At 58.1% G+C, this 18,610-nt stretch overlaps 1 protein-coding gene across 2 annotated transcripts in view; it reads left to right on the top strand.

Annotated features, from left to right (window-relative positions):
• Positions 1-386: 386 nt before the first annotated feature.
• The window catches only part of SEMA3F (semaphorin 3F), a 105,175-nt gene continuing 86,951 nt past the window's right edge, over positions 387-18,610 (top strand). For both annotated transcript variants that reach the window (XM_050958647.1, XM_050958645.1), the window contains exons 1-2: positions 387-762; positions 8,789-8,940. In XM_050958647.1, coding sequence (XP_050814604.1) covers positions 8,829-8,940 — 112 coding nt within the window. In that variant the 5' untranslated portion in view covers positions 387-762; positions 8,789-8,828. The remainder of the gene's footprint in view (positions 763-8,788; positions 8,941-18,610) is intronic.

Below are 18,610 nucleotides of genomic sequence, written 5' to 3'. Positions count from 1 at the left end.
GTTCTAAGGTCTGCACCAGCCAAGCCAGGCCCTAAGGCTGGAGCAGGGGAACGGGGCTGGGCTGGGGGGGGGAGAGTGAGGCTGGAGGTGAGCTGGGCAGGGCTGGGGGGGTGCATGTAAACTGATCCGTGGGTGGGGAGGAGACCAAACCAATCCCCTTCCAAGCATTCCTCCGCAATGCTCCCTCTGCCAAGCCCTCCTGAGGCTCTGGCACCAGCGGCTTCAGCGGGGAGGGGCGGTACAGGTGGAAAGGGGTGGGGGGGGAGAAGCCAATCAATCCAGCCCCCCATCCCGGGCGGGGGAGGGCGGGGCTATGCAAATCGAAGGCAGCAGAAGCCAATGGGCTGCGGCGGGGCCGCGGACTCAGTGCGAGTTGTGGAGCCAGGCGGGCCGGGGAGCGCACGGGGTCGGAGTCTGCCATCGCTGAGCGCAGTTCTGCTCGTCTCGCCAGCAGCCAGCGCTCCGCGCACTGAGCTGCCAGGGGAAGGCAACGCAGCTCGGCTCCGGGAGCCTATGGCCCGGGGGGCAGAGCCGGCGCGCCCCTGATCGCCGGCACCCTGCAGCGGGGGGCGCACGGGAATGGCGCGGGGACTGTGCTGCAGGGCACCCTGCTGAGATGCGCTTGGGCTGGCGCTAGGGTCCCGCTCCCCTCCGGGCTGGGGCTGCCCCTGGATCGGCGCCGGCTCCAAGCCCGCAGCTCGCCGCGGCTGGGAGCCCCGCGCGTCCTCGCTGCCCCGTCGGGCCCCGGAGCCGTCCGAAGAGGTACGTATCCGCCGCGAAGCAGGGTGCGAGCCCCAGTCCCGGGGGCTCGGGCCCCTGCCCAGCGCCCTCCACAACTCCGCCAAGGCTTTCGCGCCGGCAGTGGCTTCGTAACATCGTCCCCTGTTGCGAGGCCAGGGCCCGGGGAGGCCCGTGGGGCTGCACCTCCGGAGGATCGCCAGGGATCTGGCCCCGGCAGGGACCTCCTGTCCCGAGATGGGGCTGAGGGGCGGGAAGGCAGAGATCCAGGCGAGCGCTGCTCCCAACAAACTTCGGGCTGGTTTGAACTCCCCCGAGCAGCGCAAGTCTTTGGGTCGGATCGTATTGTCCCGCGCCCGGGGGCAGAGGAGGGGACAGGGGTCCTGAGTTCCTAGGGGCTGGCAGGGCTCGGGGAAGCTCCAGCTCCCGAAAAAGCCATGGGGGCAGATAGACCCTGCCGAGTGCACCGGCGCCCCGGGGCAGCTCAGCGGCTCTGGCCCTCCAGGCGTGCGGCTGGCGAGCTGGCGCTGCCCTTAGCCGGGGAGGGAGTCGGGTGAGACGACAGTTCCGCGTGGGAAAAGGAAACGGATGGCGTGCCGGGGCTGGCCTGATTCCCCGCAGCGCCCTAATGGGGCAGGGCTCTGGGAAGCCACCCGCAGCCCCTGCAGCTCAGGAAAATCCGTCTCCCTTTCCGAAGTCTCCTGCTGGTGCCAGAAAGGGGCTGCCTCCAAACCCCAGCCTGGTTTGCACCTTTAGGGGCTTTGTTCCCCTGTCCCCTTCCCAGGCCCAGCCTCTTTGACCTGCCCCAGGGTTCTGCTCTCAGCTGCTTCAGGGCCTTTGCTTTGGGTCTGGGGTGACCCAGCGCAGAGGTGGGCAAAACCCCTGGGTCTGAGTGATCTCGCTGCTCTTTCAGCTTTATGGGCTCTTGAGTTCCCTGAATTTATCATCCATTCTCCCTTCTCTCCTTCCCCTGCTCCCTCCTCTTCCCCTTGTTTGAATTCTTCTCCCAAGTTCTGGGCCTAGGGACAGCAGTATGTCCCCCTCTCTGCCTTGCCTCTGGGGGGGGGCGGTAGGGAGGGGTCAGCCAGTCCCCCACCTCCATCATCTTCCTACAGTCTAGGTTGTCAGACGGGAGGAGAGGAGCTCTTCAAGGTTCTGCTGCCAGCCTCACTCCCACATTGGCCTGTTTGTTTTCGCTTTGGCTTTCATTTCCCCAGTGAAAACACAACTGCTGTATAATTAGTGGGAGACATTCCCGTGCCCGGGGAGCTGCGGCCGCCCTGGTTAATTGCATCAATTTGTTAGACAGGACAAAACCGCCAACCCCTTGTTCTCCTTTGCTGTGGCTCAGATCTCTCAGGCCCCAGTGCAGCTGGAGACTTCCCTGCTCCTGCCAACAGCTGGCATGGGTTGCTGGGCTGGGGCCCTTGGGCCAGAGCATCAGGTGGCTGTGTGGACACTATGGAGCCAGGCCCTGGGATGGGGGACAACTCTTGTTTGGGTTATTAACAGCTCTTGGCATTTATTTCAGCATCCCTCAATTCCTGCCCCTTCCTTTCTTTGTGCAGCAGCTTCAATTAAAACCTGTTTTGCCTTCTCCCATGCAGGGCCCTCTCTCCTCATCCATCTCTGGATGGCCTGTGGCCTGGTTGTCCCTGAGTTGTGGGGCTCATAGAGAATGGATGTTGGGTAGGGAGGCTCCCAAATCCATGGGAGAGGTGGATCTGCCTGAGGAGGAGTATGGAGTGAGGGAAGAGCCAGAGGGCTGAAAGATGGAAAGAAGGGACCCAGAGAGGAAATAGGGACCTGCTAATGGGGCAGGCCCTTGGCAATCTGACCCCACAGGAGCCAGCGTGCTCAGACCCAGAGTTGGCTGTGGTGACAGCTCATGTCTGGGTGGGCAGAACACCGGGGCAGGGGATGGTGTATTGGGGAGAAAGCAGTGCTGCACCCTGGGGTGTACTGGGTGCCCCAAGATGGCTGATTTGGGAACGTGGCAGGGGTAACCCTGGAGATGGGCAGAATGCTCCTGGGGTCCAGGTTTGGGGACCTGCCTGGCTCACTGCCATGTCTGCTCATCATTCGGTCCTGGCTCATCCTGGCAGTTTTCAACACCAGCTTGTCCACCCCCTTCACTCTGCCTTCTCCCTCTGCAAGGGGGTATGTGTCTCTGTCCTCTCCACCAGGCTGAGAGGGAGGCTGATCTCACCTTGGGGGAATAGTCAGGAGTCACATGGCAGCCCCAGCTCCTGCCAGTGCCACCCTGCAGGGCACGAAGTGCTGTGAACTCCCTGGGAGCGTGGCTGTGGTGGAGAGTGGCAGAGGGTGGGTCAGCGGGGGCACAGATCAGAGTGCTAGTGGGGAGCCACCCTCATTGTTCAGGCTCAGGGCGCTTCCTCTTCAGAAATACAGCCCCACCCGCTGCCAGCCCATGCTGTTAGGATGCTGGGGACATCAGCAGAGGGGGCCACATGCAGCTTGCCTGCCCAGTTCCTCTCTACCAGGAGCAAAGGGTCCCGGGACAGCAGATATCTCAGGTATAAGGGCACAGCATCAAACCCAGGACAGGTGCCTTAGTCTGAGGCTACCCAGGTGACCCCGCTGATGCACCCAACCTATGATGCCCACCTGGTCTGGTCTCCTAAATGCCCCCAGGCTGTCAGCCCTTGGAAATGATCTAACACAGTTGCAGCCCTTCTTTTACCTGACTGGTCCAAGTGCCATGCACATGGGGCTAGAATGGTGCTCTCCTGAGGGGGTGGGGGGGTACTAAGAGGAAGTCCTATTTCCCCCAACCTTCTCCAGCCCTGATACACTGTCAGACTTCAAGGCTGCCCCCTCCCAGCACAGGTCAGGCAGCTGAAAAGAGAGAGGAATATCCCATATCCCCACCCCAAGGACCAGAGAGACCCCTCCTGGGAGAGGACGGGGCGTGAGGAGGGCAACGGAGGGTTAAATGTAGCTGCGGAGGAGTTATGTAGGGGGAAGTTGTCTGTCCAGTCCAAGGGGCTGCAGCGTTTTGCTGATGTCATCGTGTGCATGTCTTAGTCACGGAGTTCTTAAGAAGTCCCTTTTGACTCCTGAGCCTGTGGCTTTCTTTTTCTCCCAGAACACTTCCTGCTCTCTGAGCCCCTTTCTTGGGCACACGCTCACCGAGAGCCAGGCGCGGCACAGGCCAGCCACTCCCACCCCCTCCGAATGGGCATTTCAGCAGCAGAGCTGAGGAGATCTTTCCCTTTCTGCCCAATTGCCTCGGCTCCCAAACGTTTCGGCTAATCTTTATTTGATTTATTTTGGGGACAGGGAAAATAGCTGTGCTGTTTATAATGAAATAAAAATAACCTAGAATGCCTAGCCTTGGAGTTTGGCCTTGCCTGCCTGCACCAGGAGTACAGGGTGGCTGGTTCTTGTTGAAAAACAAATCTGTCCAGAGCAGTTGAGTTTCCACATCTGAGTGTGAGCGACATTGGAGAGAAGAATCACAGCACTAAGATGCACTTGGAGATCGGTCTATTCCTTCTGCTCTCTCCGCATTTGTTTTCCTCCCAGCTTTGGACCTTATTTTCTGTTCTCATTCTTTTTACTGATTCCTCTTTCTTTCCTCCTCCTCCTCCCTTCTTTCCTTTCTCGTCTTTCTCCTCCTTTTCTCCTCTTCCCCCTTTTCCTTTGTTTGCCATCTCACTCCCCCTCTGACGCGCACACAGCTCCATCCAAATGCAATAGCAGGATCTGCCAGAACTATTTCCCAAAGCCGACAGGGGGGTTTATTTAACTGCAGCCGACTGTAGCTTTTATATCTCAGGATAATTTGGTTTTTAGACGTCCCGGCTCCAAAACACATGGCATTGTGCTAAGTGCAGAATCTCAGCCGGGAGACGCTGACATGGAAATGAGCGAGAGTACAATAGATTCCAGAGAGAGAGAGAGCTGTGTGTGCCTGAGAGGGGAAATAGATCGATAAGACAAATATTTACAGACTCCAAAGGCAATAGCAATACAGTAGTGACTGGGGGAAGCTGTGATTCCTGTGATAGGGGGGGATTGCCCACAGTTGAAAGAAGCTCTGTGTTCCCAGGGGCTCAGCCTAACATCCTTCCAGCCATTCGTCTGACTAATTTAAGGGATTTTCCTATCAAATCCCCAAAGTTAGTTTCCACCATTAGTCAGTCCCCTCCAGTCAGCTCCCTGTAGTTTGCTCCTTGGGCACAGGGGGCAGCACTGAAGGCCTGTTTGGCCCCCGCTGCCCCAAGAGCACTATCAGGGCATGTTCCGTCCCTCACAGCCAGCTCACCTGCCCTGCTGCCCCCAGCACTTGTCCCAGACATCAGGGCCTCAGACGAATAGTGCAATGGCCACATCCTGGGGCTTGAACTGGGGCCCTCCAGAACGCAACATGGGACCTGCTGCAGAGGCAGAGCTGCTGGGCAGGGCTGTACCAGCCTCTGGACTGGAAGAGGCGTGGACCTGTGGCTGCCCAGTGGGGGATGAGCACCAGCTCATGTGATTCCGTGGCTCAAGAGGGTTTCGTGCAGGCACATATAATGATTTGTAGTACTCCGCCTCCCCCACGCATGCTTGCTGGCCTCATCCGCCTGGCTCAGCTGGGCTGATTGTCCAGCAAATATCCCAGTGGAAACAAGGTCCTTGGGTAAATGTCTGAGACCCCCATCTCTCCACCGTTACCTCCATGAATGATTCTTTGCCACCATCAATTTCCCCATGCAACATGGGGCCCATCTGTGGTGGGAGGGAGATGGTGGGATCTGTCCCTGAGCCAGGAAGAATTAAAAACCGGTGCCTGAAGAGCACAGAGCTGTGAAATGAACCCTCTTCTCCTCCCCCTTGGCAAAGCAGATATCCCCAGACACCGGCAGTGTCGCCACCTCCTGCACATTTACGGCAAATGTCCCGGAATTTGGGATCCGTAAAGCTGCAGCGCTTGGATTCATGTGAGCATTTGAGAGCCTCCCTCTTAGATTGGGAATAAGGAAGTTTCTGGCCCTGCTGGTTGAGGAGAAAAGTTGGAAAACATGACCTGAGGGTGACCGTAACAGCTCAGAAATCAGAAGGCAAAGGGGAAGAACCTCGGTTTCTTATTCTTAAATCTCATGATTTTTAGGCCAATCTTCTGATTGATTGGGGCCCGACACCTGATTGAGCACGGGGTCTTGGCCAGACTGCAGTGAGGAGCCTGCCAAGTGATCAGTTAGTTCCTCTTATCCCCAAGCTAGTTCTCTCCTGCCTACTGTGGATGCTCCAGCTGGCAGATTTGGGGGCGGACCAGCGCGCTTGCTCTCGGGGCAGCTCCGATCCAACCCAACTCGTTCAGTGCCAACGGGCTGTTCCTTTTTGTTGTTGCTTATCCCAAATGAGACCAGATCCACCCTGCTTGTCCAGGACACCTTGCCGAGCACCCCTCTCACTGACTGGCTCCATTCAGCAGGGATCCATTCACAAGGCATTGGATGCAGCTGGTCCTTGAAAGGGCAGTGGGTCTCGGCCCAGATGTGCCACTGTGCCTCCCCGTGGGCGAGAGAGAGATGAAGATGGTCATATAACCCATTCAGGCCCCCTGGACTAGTTGAGGGATTGGGCTGGCTGCTGGGGGAGATGGATAGTAAGAGGGGAGAATGGGAGGAAGGCCTGGGGGCAGCTGCTGAGGTAGAGGCAGGAGGCAGCCCAAAGAAGCCTGGGGGCTGAAGGGAGAGATGGAGGGGAGCCTGGCAAGACTCTGTGTTTTGTGTTTGGTTTTGGACTCACACCCTGGAAAAGGTGGGCTTAGCTGAAGGCCTGAGTCACTTGAGGGGAAACAGAGGCAGGGATATTTCAGGAACACCCCCCCCCACCGCCATGACGGGGTGCTCTGGAGGCAGTGACCCTGTTAGAGAGCCCCTCCCACGTCCTTCCAGCTGCTTGCCGAAGAAGGGAAACCTAGTGGGTAGGGAAGTAGCATAGGACTTGGGAGACTTGGGTTCAAATCCCTGCACTGCAGTGGACTCTCTCTGTGACCATGAGTGAGTCACCTGCTCTCTCTGTGCCTCAGTTCCCCCACCTGCCCAATGGGGGATAACAGCTCATCCCCCTAGGGGTGTGTGAGGAGAAATACACTACAGATTGTGAGCAGTCCACTCAGTACAATGATGCGGGGGGGCAGCTAGATAGTGATCTTAAACCACTTTGCAAAGAGAGAGTCAGTTCCTTTATCCCTGCTACACAGAAGGGGAAACTGAGGCAAAGCATGATACACACACAGAAGGTGCATGGCAGAGCCAGGACTAGAGTTCTGACTGCCCAGCCTGTGCCCTGCTCACTGGATTGCACTGCCTCCTTTCTAGCAGATAGGTTGCCATGTTCAGAGGCCGTGCACGAGGATTGGGGCATGCCCCACGTTCGTAGGGAGTCTGGTGCAGGTCAAGCTAGAAGGGCAAGACTGAGCACAGGCTGTGAGCACTGTGCCAGGGAGGAGATCTCTGGTAGCAGGCGGCTCTCTTTGAGCAAAGGTCTCAAAGACCCAGCACTGGAAGGTGACGTTCACCAATTCCAAGATGCAATAAGTGGCTTTGCTGATAGGGTAATTAGCCAGTGGACCGAGGCGTTTTCGAGGAGTCTCCGTCACCTGGAATCCAGACCAGGCGTCTTGCTAACTCCCGTTGCTGGCTCGGCTCAGCACAGTACTAACGGGAGGAGCCCTGGCCGCTCACTAGCGTCCTGTCTGGATTTAAAATCCTGTCATTGCCACGTTAAGATAGGTCAGCTTCAGTTCCCCCCGTGACCCCTGGGAGCCACCTCCCCTGGGAGCCTGGTGGTTCCTGCATGGCCCCTGGCTCTGCCCTTCATGGTATAGCCGTATCCCCGCGGCACTCAGCCAACCTGGCACATACAGACCTTTTTTTTTTTTTTCCAAAGTGCCTTTTGTCTCTTTTTGTTCTGTAAATAATGAAGTCCAGATTTCCCCTCCGCTCCCTGGTTTGCACGGTTCTTTGCTTGGTGGGGGATGTGAAGGGGAGGGAACAATCAGGATCTGGGCCAGCAGCTGCCAGCTGGTGGGCCGGCCAGGTCCCTCCGTGGCTGCCATGGGATCGGGCCAGGAGGGGGCTGTTCAGTCCTGACCCAGCCACTCAGATTACTGTCCCTCAGTCAAACCCCATTTGCTTTGGCAAAAGAGGCCAGCCTGTGAGCTGGTTAATTACAGCGGTGCTGCCCCAGGGGATGCTGGCTTGCTTGGCGGAGTCCGCTGTCCTGCAGAGTCCCTTCCTGAAAAGCGCCTGGTGATGGGGCGAGCCTTTGGGCCTGCCCCGTCGCCTGTCTCCCCTTAGCCCCACGTTCAATGAGCGGCTGGTTGGGGTGGGACGGGCTGGTCGGAGCAGAGCTGGGTTTGATGGGTCGCTTTTATAAGTGGGGACATGGCAAAATCACGGGAAAGATACAGAAGAGCCAACTGTCCGGGCTCCTCTATATGGGCCAGATGGCAAGAGATGTCGAAAGGAGTGTCAGAGTGTCATGCCTGGTCTGCTCAAACCTCTTGGGGGGCTGCCCCACCTCCCCAGAATCTGTATCCCCAGCTTCTAGCTCCCCCCCACCCCCGCTAGGGAAAGGGAAGCTGGGCCGAGGTTAACCCCTCGTTCACCAGATAGCAGCCACTTTGTCTAACAGGTCAGCTCAGATCAGTGTTCCATGGGAACTGGGCAGGGGCTGGGGAATTACTCCAGCAGTGGCCCTAAGACTTGGGGCCCCATCTCCCCACCACAGGGTCTGAGGAACAGTCAGTGGGGCTTGTGCCAACTGTCAGACCCCTGGAGTTTATAGACTCCTAGACAGGCTCACTCCCTCCCCCTAAGTTCTCATCCATCTTCTGATGCGTGGGGAACTATGTGGGAAGGAGCCTGGAAGGTATGTATGAGCTGGGTGTGGCCCTGCCAGTAGTCTGGAGTGTGTCTGTGGTTTGTGCTCCCCATAGGAGAGGCGGATGGGGTGAGAACCATGTCCCCGCAGTGGGTGGGCTACTCCGTTCTCAGCCGCCCTAGTAACACTGCTTTCTCCTGCCCACTAGGCTTCCCAAGGACTCTTCCTGGACTTAGACTCACCCCACCATGCCCCTCCTTGGTGTCGTCCTCTGGGTCACCCTGCTGACGCTGGGCTGGCGGGTGGCCCACGCCAAGGACTACATCTTTGCCACGCCGAGGGTGCAGCTCTCCTTCAAAGGTAAGACACTGTCTCCTTCCTTCTTGAACCTGAAGCTGGGTGTCCCGTGTCTTGTGCTTTGGGGTCACTGCAGCAGCTGTGTCCAGAGTCCATTCCAGGGGCATGGGAATCCAGGTTTGGTTCTTCTCCTCCCAGGGGTTGTGCCAGAGTCCGTTCCAGGGGCTCAGCAATCCAGGTCTGGTCCTTCCCTTCTTTAACCTTGGGACCATTAGCACATCCATCAATCCCCTGTGTATCCACCCCCTTCCGGAGCCAACATGTGCCCTTGGGGCACAGGGAAATCCTGGCCAGTATCATGGTACCTTGCAGGAATGGATTCTGGTCAGTTCTTCTGGTGCCTGTGAGATCCGCTTGGTGCTGTGGGTGGTGCCACAAGGCATCTCCAGCTGAGTGGGGGAATTGCATTGCAGCACAGGGAACTTCCCACCATTCCTCAAGTTGAGTGCTGTGACTGGCGGACTAGACAGTGGGTGGCAATGCGGCGAGCCCTGGCTGGTCCTGGCACCTTGGACCTGGCGATGCCCCTCGAGCAGGCTCCCTCGGAAGGGGAGAGGGGTGACGTTGTTCTTCTGGCTAGTCTCCCCTCTGTCCATGTGGTGGCACAGGGCTGTTGGACTCCCCCGTGCCAGATGGCAAGGGTTTGGAGCACGTGGCTAGTGGCATCTGTGGGGCCTCAGCTGAGATAGTCCTAGAGGGGAGCCCTGTGCCCTGCCCCACAGCACCCTGTGGAAGGGGGCACAGGCCCAGTTTGCAGTTGATGTGGTTGAAGGGTGAACTAGCAGGACGTGGCAGCTGCTGTTTCAACACAGGGTGCACAGTGAGTGCTTCTGCTCCCCTGTCCTTTCTTCTCGTCCTTGCAACACCAGGGCCGCCCAGAGGATTCAGGGGGCCTGGGCAAAACGGGGGAGTTGTGGTACTTGTACTCACCCAGCGGGGGTCCCGGTCTTTGGCAGCAGGGAGCCCTTCAGTTGCTCCGCTCCACGTCTTCGGCAGCACTGAAGGCCCCCCCCCCCCCCCCCACCGCTGAAATGCTGCCGAAGACCAAAGCGACTGAAAGGCCCCTTGCCACCGAAATGCCATCAAAGACTCGGACTGCTGCCGGGCCAGGGCTCGTGGGTCCCAGGGCCTGGGGCAAATTGCCCCACTTCCTCTTCCCCCCCAACCCCCCCCCCCCCCCGGTCGGCCCTGTGCAACACAGAATGGCCCGGGCCTTGGGGGAGCCGGCAGGGCAGGGGCAGGTTTTTCTGTAAACCCCAGCCGGGGCGAATGCAGAAAGCACACATGAGTTGGCAAAGGAGGGGACAGGTGCAGAGCCCCGGAGCAGGGCTCGCTGTTGCAAATTAAGCCACCTCCTGGTGTTGGTGCCTGTATGGGCTGGGGCACTCTCTCGCCCCATCTGTTTGGGGGATCTGCTCACTGGCTCTGCGCTTGCTCAGATACCTGGGCCCTGTCCAGATGTACGTGGCCTTTTGCTCTTGCCCCAGGGGTGCTGGACCCCACACCAGGCGGCCTGCCGCTGGGGTGGGGGTTGAGCTGGAAAGAAGAGGGGTGTGAGTGGGTGGCAAGTTTCAGCAGGGCCAGGGTTTGTCCAAGCAAGTTGTGGTCATCATGGGTGCCTCTGACCAGTCACTGGGTGAACGCTGCATGGGCACCTGTGTCCTGGGTGTCTCTGCCACTTGCCAGCTGGGGAGACTCCGACGGTGGCAAAGTTGCCTAGTGGGCAGGGCACTGCACTAGAACTCATTGAGACTTGGCTTCTGTTCCCACCTCTGCAACCTTTGCTGAGTCACTGCCCGCTCTGTGCCTCAGTTTACCCTCTTGCTCCTCAGCTCTTGAGACCATGAGCTCTTCAGGACAGAGTGTCTCTCGCTATGTTAAACAGGGCCCAGCAGAACGGGACCCCGACATGGGTTGGTGCTGCTAGGTGCTACCATAGACAATAGGATGCAGCCCAGGGAGAGTCTCTCCCCTGGAGGGGTTTGCCCTTTGGGCCCCTCCCATCCTGCTGCTAGTGCTGGAAGCCATGTGGGACTCAGCTGTGCCTGAGCAGAGCAGGCAGGTGCTGTGTGGACAAGAGCAGGTGAATGGCTGGGGCAGGAGTCCTAGAGGACTGTGGGAAGGCTTTGAGGGTTTGCAGCCCTCAGCAGTTATGCCATGGCACTAGCCTGCATCCACACTAGAGGGAGCAGGAGGGGCGTTTGCTGTACCCCAGTCGTGCCAGCGCAGTCCTGGGATTGCTGCCACTCCCGCCGCGTGGGGTTTGTGCGTGTGGACGTGGTGGAATTCATGGGAACGCTCAAGGGAAAACTCAGCATTCAGTTGCTGGTGGAGACCAGCCCGCAGCCCCATTGCAAATGAGATCCCGTAATGATGGCCGCTGGCTCAGCCGGGCCCTTCGCCACTCAGTACCACTGGGTGGGTGTGCAAATCTGTGCAAATGCCTGTGATCCGTACAGTTGTGGCTTCTCGTTGCCCCCACTCTGTGCTGCTAGGGCCCAGAGCTTTGTTTCCTGCCCTGGGCCCTTGGCTGAGGAAGCAGGACACTGCATGCCCCCGTTTGTGATACTGCTGTTGTGCTAGCCTGGTGCAGACAGGGTGAGATCCGCCCCTTGCCAGGCCTGGGTGGCACCTGTGTCCCTGTTTTGCTGATTTTGGTGGCTGACAGGGCGTGTGCCAGCCCTCGGTGAATTTAATTTCACGCTGTATATACCTGATCCCATGAGGCCCTACTGACTCCAGCGGTGTTCCTGCTGGCTTACGCCAGAGTGCTCGAGTGCAGAGCCAGGCCCTTTATTTCTCAGGAAAACTTGAACTGAAACATTAATTCAGATGGTCTCAGGGTGGGGCGCTGTCAGATGGGCTGGAAAGCGGGTTAACCACCGTCCCAGACCAGCCCCGTGTTGTCCGGGAGATGGGTGGCCATGGTGATGGGCTCAGCCCGGCCTCGAATAACATCTTTGCTAATGGACTGGGAGTGACCCACACGCCGATCAAGGCAAGCTGGGAGGAAGCAAGGAGAATGAAACCACACAAAGGCGCCCGGCAGGGTTAGGCGCACGGGCAGCAAACAGAAGCTGATTTCAAGGGAAGCATGGTGTTGGGGCCGCCCAGGGAGCTGAGAAAGGAGCCGAGTCCTGGGACAGATCTAGCCGGCAAAATGAAAAGTTCAGCTCCACAGACGCTTTGCAACAGGCCACGACTCTCTGCAGGGCATAAACTGAGGGGGAGGAATTATTTCACACAATATGTGTGGTATAACTAGGATGACGCTCAGGGTGCTGGGCTGGGGATGTTCCAGCCCTGGGGACTTTGGAGACCTGCCTGGGGGGCTGGGGAGGGAGCGAGGTGTTTTGTGCACAGGCTGGGAAGTGGACTCGACTACTAAGGTTTTTGCAGGCCCATGGTTCTGTGATGCACTGCAACAGGGCTGCATCGCTTTGTGCTGTGTTCCCAGCTGTTCTGGACTCCAGCCTGGAGAGAGAGGCAAGCCAGGCAAAATTCAGGCTTTAGTCCTTTCTCCACCTACAGTGTCCGCTCCCGGCAAGCCCTTACTGAATGGAGAGGTGTCACCAACCCTCTACATAATCACCCAACAGTGCCCCCTATTGGGAAGCTGGTTATCATAACACCCAGGTGTATGTGCTGAGCAAAGGATGTTGAGCAGTGTTGCAGGATTGAGAAATGGGGAGTTGAGGGAATTGCAGCCACCTGATCTCTTTGGAGACTAGATCAGGCGCACGTTGCACGGGGCTGCCAGAATGTAACCGCGCACCGCGTTTCCAACAGCGTGTGCGTTGATGCAATGCCCATGCCAGGGCATGCCGGGGGCGACAGCTCTAACATGGTCCAGACAAGCATTGTTAAGCATGGTGTGCGATGGGATTGTCCACACACAGTCGCTTCCACGGGAGCTGGGCGTTGCTTGTACGTCTCTGGTTTAACTCCTTTAACTTGCGCTGCCCTCGCCGCTGTCCATGACAACTGGATCGGGCAGTTGTCAGGTGGGATTCCCAAAAGCATCTGTGACTTAGGAGCCCAAATCCTGTTCCTTGAGATATTTAGGAGCACAGGTCCTATTGACTTTCACTTTCCTTTGGAAATCCCAGTTTGGGACTCAGGGTGGTGTTTCCAATTTTCACTCCTCTACCTGCCTCTGCTGCCGCCTTCGGGTGGTACCCACTGGGGATCTGTGTGGCTGCACTGATTGACAGCTGTGTGCCTGCCTCTGCAGCCATAGGAGAGCTGTTAACAAGGGGCACTGAGGGGATTGCTGCTTCCTTTTATCCCTTCCCCCCGCTCCAAAAGCCACCCACCCTAGGTGCAGATGGGCACGGATGTGCTGGGCAAAGAGGGTGCAGTTTACATGTCGTTGAACTGGAGTAATTATTGGAGCAACTTTTTGCCTTACTCCAAATGAACAGGTCACCAACCCAGCCCCCTGTCCATGAGGGGGTCTCTTTGCCCTGCTGCTGCACTTTTTCAGTGTCTCCAGTCAATGAGAATTAACCTCTGGCCTTCCTTAAGAGCCAGCTGGGATGCTGGAGTTGTAAACTGAGCTGGCTTTAATCGGCTTTTACGAGTCGATAATTTCTCTGTGTGTCTCTCTACACCGAGGTAGCGGGCAAGTCAGGGAGGGCGGCTGCAGGGAGATCTACTAAGCAACGCAAGCCCTCCTAGCCAGCTCTGTGCATGAAAACAACTCCAAGGCTAGGGGAAAGGTGAGGGATTCACTGGGTCGCCTCTCTCCTCCCCCTTGGCCCAAATCCCACTGCGGATTAGCGGGCAGGAACAGGCCCTACCTCTGCAGGCAGGAAAGGAAAGCAAGTGAGCAAAGATAAGCCCTGGCGGGGGTGTCAGTACAGATGGTGCAGGCCCAGCATGCACTGAAATAGGAGCCAGGACTGCGCCTCTGCGAGCTGTCAGGGCTAATGGCGCTCCAGCTTTGCAGGACAGGGATCCAGCCCTGCTTTTATGTCACTAATGGAATGAGTTTGGGGGTTTCAGCCATGGGCCCATTAGGAGGAGCTGGTCATGCCATGAAAGCTGTCGTCCAATATCACACAACTTGTTGGGTTTTGTTCAAGATAAAATGATTGGAATTGGGGCAACACTGCAAGTCGGGAGTGACGGGCACTGGCAGAGCTGTGGCAGGCGCCCAGGACTGGGATAGTGGGAGGCTGCAGGTTAGCAGTGAGGGGCACTGGCAGAGCTCTGTATGTGGGGAGCCCAGGGCTGGGATAGTGGGGGAGTCTTAAAAGTTCAGGAAGATGCCCAGAGCTGGGGGTGGGGGATGCAGGTCTGCAATTGGGGGGTGGCTGCAGGTGGGAACCGAAGGTTGAAGGGGTGTCTAGGAGTGGCAAGGTGTTTAGCAGGACTGCAGGTGCTAGGAATGCCAGTAGCCCCAGACAGCTGGACTGACCAAGCCCCACTGGGGTCCTGAATCTGGCCACTAACTGTGCTCAGCCAGCCAGATCCATCCCTTGTGCTGCCCAGTCTGGCAGGGCAGAGCACAAGGTCAGAGGGTGTCCAGCTGAGAGAGCAGCGGAGGGTGGGTGGGAGCTGGGCTGTGATGGGAGGGGGCTTGTGGATCAGGTTTGGGAGGCTTGGTCATCCCACAATGACCTGCAGGAAGGGGCTTGCTTGGGGCAGGGTGGAGCAGGGGCCATGGCAGCACCCGGTGGCTCGGAAGGTAGCAGAGAGAAAAGCATTTTGCTCCCAGGGCAGATAAAGGGAGGTCAGGAGGTGAGGTGAGGATGGCCACCCACTGGGTCTCTCCCACGGGGCCTGCAGTCTGATTCCATGTTTAATGTCCCCAGGCCTGGCTCCCCGCCCAGCTGCAGGCCACAGTGGCAGCCGGGTACCCTGCTGGGGTCTGCCTGTGGAAGGAGGCTGATGGATGGCCCAGGCAGTGCCGGGCCTGGTTTTCATCCCTAGATTCCACGTCTGGAAGGGACCACTGGGATCTGACCCCCGTCTATCCCAGGGCAGAGATCTTTTTGAAAACCATCCAATCTTGCTTTAAAAATGGGCAGGGATGGAGAATCCGCCCCGTCCATGGGTAAATGGTTCCAAGAGTTAATTACTCTCACTGTGGAAATTTTACCCCGATTTCCAGTGTGAATTTGTTGAGTTTCAGCTTGCCGACATTGGGTCGTGTTAGACTTCCCTCTGCTAGCCTGAACAGCCCATTGTTAAATATTTATTCTCCACGTAGATACTTATAGACTGTGATCAGGTCACCCTTAACCTTCTCTTTGTTATGCTAAATAGACTGAGCTCCTGGAGTCTCTCACTGTCAGCAGGGCTGGCTCTAACTTTTTTGCCGCCCCAAGCAAAAAAGAAGAACTCCGCCCCGCCGTACCCCGCCCCCCCCCGGAGCGCCGCACCACCCAAAGCCCCGATCCCCCCGAGCATCACACCGCCCGAAGCCCCATCCCCCCTCAGAGCGCCACGCTGCGCCCCCGTCCCCCCTCTGAGTGCTGCGCCAAGCCCCCGTCCCCCTTCCGAACGTCACGCCAAACCCCCGCCCCTCCCTCTGAGCGCTGCGCTGCCCCAAGCCCCCGTCCCTCCTCCGAGCGTCACGCCAAGCCTCCGCCCCTCCCTGAGCGCTGCGCTGCCCCAAGCCCCTGCCCCCTCCAAGTGCTGCACCAGCCCCATCCCCCCCCAGTGCTGCACCATGCCTCCACCTCACGAGTGCCGTGCTGCCTGAAGCCCCACTCCCCTGAGCACCGCGCCTCCCGAAGCCCCGCCCCCGAGCGCTGCACCTCCGAAACAAAAAAAATACCCCTCCAGCGCTGCCCCAATGAACCAAAAAAAAAAAACCCCGAGTACCGCCCTGCCCCAAGGTGCCGCCCCAAGCACGTGCTTGGTCGACTGGTGCCTGGAGCCGGCCCTGACTGTCAGGCAGGTTTTCTAATCCTTTCATCATCCTCGCGGCTCTTCTCTGGATACACTCCTATTTATCAACATCCTTCTTGAACTGTGGGCACCAGAACTGGACGCTGGATTCCAGCAGCGGTTGCACCAGTGCCAAATACAGAGGTAAAGTCACCTCTCTGTCCTACTAGAGATTCCCCTGTTTATACACAGTTTATAGTTTTCTTAACCACAGCACCACGCTGGGAGCTCACATTCAGCTGATTATCCACCACGACCTTCAAACATCTTTCAGAGTTGCTGCGTCCCAGGGCAGAGCCCCCAGCCTGTAGGTACAGCCTGCGTTCTTTGTTCCTCGAGGTTTACATTTCCATTCACTTTGTTTGGAGAATCTCCTGTGACCGGACAATTATTATCTATGTCCTCTTAGTCCAGCCAGTTAATCTGGAGCAGCCTCCTTTTGCCTTTCGTATTACCTGGCATTACAGGGCCAAGATCCCGTCTCACGTGTGCCCCTGGTGTAAACCAGGAGTGAAAGCTGTTGAAATCCAGGGACCCATGCAGGTGTATGCAAGGTTCAGGCTCATGGAGGCATAATCTCCTTTACTCTGGTGTTGATCCAGAGCAGCTCTCTGATGGTGTTATGCGCATGCAGGAGGTGGGACTGCCCGGAGAGAGTATGCGGATCAGCTTGCTCTTGGGTCTGGATGGATGGATGCTCTCCTCTGCAGGAGGCAGATGGAGAGCCAGGAAACTCTGGGTCTGAGCCCACCCCTTTGGTGGGTGGAGACTCACAGGAGAGATTCCCCAGGCTTGTGACATGCACAAAGGCAGGGCCGTCCCTACCCATACGCAAAGTACGCAGCTGCGTAGGGCACCAGGAAATTTGGGGCACCAAATTCCCTGGTGCCCTGTGCAGCTGCGTGATGCTCCAGCCCCTGCTCTGGCTCTTCCCCGTGGCCCCTGCCCCTGCTCCACCCTTGCCCCGCCCCCACTCCACCCCTTCCCCAAAGTCCCTGCCCTGCCTCTTCCCACCCCTGCTCTGCCCCAGCCCTGCCCCCACTCCACCCCTTCCCCAAAACCCCAGCCCTGCCCCCACTCCCCTGAGGACTGCAGCAGGGCCGGGTCTGCACTCACCGGCAGCAGGAAGTGCAGCAACCCGGCCCCAGCCCACATTGCCAGTGAGTGCTGGAGGGCTGTTCCCCCTTGCCCCCCAAGCCAGCTCTCTCCACCCCGGAGGCCTGGGGCCCCCCTACACACCCCACGGGGGGGCTGCGTACGGCCCCAGAATTGCTAGGAACATCCCTGCACAAAGGGACCGGTGACGGGGGTTGTGAGGCTGCTGAAGCCACAGCTCTGGAGCTGCCCAGGCACCGAATGGCTGGCACAGTGCCAGACGCCCAGAGGGAGGCACCAGCCCTGCTGTGCCACAACAGGCAAGGGGTAGCCGAGGGTCTGAACTCAAGCGAGGGTTTGGCTGAAACCCTAGTGATGGAAACTGCTGCCTTGGCTCTAGCTTCGGGTGCTCCCCACTGAGCTATCTCATTGGACATGTTTACATCCTCCACTGGCGAGCCTGTCTCAAGCGCTGTGTGCCTGAACTGGGGGGTGAGTCTGGTGGGGCCCAGCTGGGGAGCTCTCGCTCTGGCTGCAGCAAGTCCTGCTCTTACTCGGGAGGGTGTCAGTCAGGCCCCAGTGTCGGGCAAGGGGCTGCTGTCACCCCTATGCTGAGACATACCGAGCCGCGCTCTAGAATGAAGGTGGAGTTTTGCTTTCCACGACTGCTCAGTTTTGCTCCTAAATTCCCCAAGGAAACTCTCAGCTGGGCATTTTTGGCTTGTAGCCGGTGGGCTTTGTTCACAGCAAACTTGGGGTGATCCATACGAGCCCCTTTAGAGATGTGGGACATAGGAGAACAGGTGACATGACCTGAATTGAACTTGGCTCTGAGCTGCCTGGCTTTGCACTGCTAGGATCTTCTCCTTTGCAATGTTCTTGCCAGAATTTCACCCCTGGAGTCTCTGATGGGGACTCTCAACCTGATCTCCAGCTTGACAGTGGTTTTTGCTGGGCCACTGTAGTGCCTGGGCTGGAGTGTGCTCTTTAGGCTGGCTTCACCCCTTTGCTTCAGAACAGTTAGTTACTCCCAGTGTACGTGAGATCAGAACCAGCCCCATAGCACCCATTGGGATCCTTACCCTCCCAAGCCTTCCCATCAGCACTGGGCTGCCCTTGAGGGGGGCCTCCGTCTCAGCTTGGGCCTGCTTGGAAGCAGCACAGGCGGTGGCATGGGCTAACTGCTCAAAGTCCTGCCTAGGCTCTCCGGCGGGGCTGTGCCGGGCAGCTGGCCCATGCTGTCTGTGCGGCTGCTAAAGCGCTGGCTCCAGGCAAAGCTCCGGCTGCAGCATAGATGGCCTGCATGTGTGAATGTGGCCCTGGTTGGGGGGATGAGCAGCGATGGAAAACAGCCCCCATCCAGAATTTTGCTGTTCAGGAGGAAAAGGGTCGGGCCAAAGGGACGGTCTGTGCCTCCTGCTGTGCTGACGGGAAGGCTAGGCTCTGATGGGGACCCCCACAGGCAAGGCCGATTTCCCAGCCTCCTCTGTGTCGGGCAAAACCAGAGCGGATGTTTTTAATCAGCTTGTCACCCAGACTCCATTTCCCAGCCTGCCGCTGTCTCTTCTCTCCCACCACCATGCGCAGGAGGCTGGCTTAGGGCCCCAGGGGCATTTGCAGGCCACTCCGTGCCCTCTCCTCGCTCTTTTAAACTGGGGGTTTCCCAGCAGTTATGGGG

This window comes from Gopherus flavomarginatus, chromosome 6, assembly GCF_025201925.1.
Source record: "Gopherus flavomarginatus isolate rGopFla2 chromosome 6, rGopFla2.mat.asm, whole genome shotgun sequence".
In the NCBI taxonomy this organism is placed as follows: domain Eukaryota; kingdom Metazoa; phylum Chordata; order Testudines; family Testudinidae; genus Gopherus; species Gopherus flavomarginatus.
Note: the sequence above shows the minus strand (reverse complement) of the source record. Positions and strands in the feature narration are given on the sequence as shown.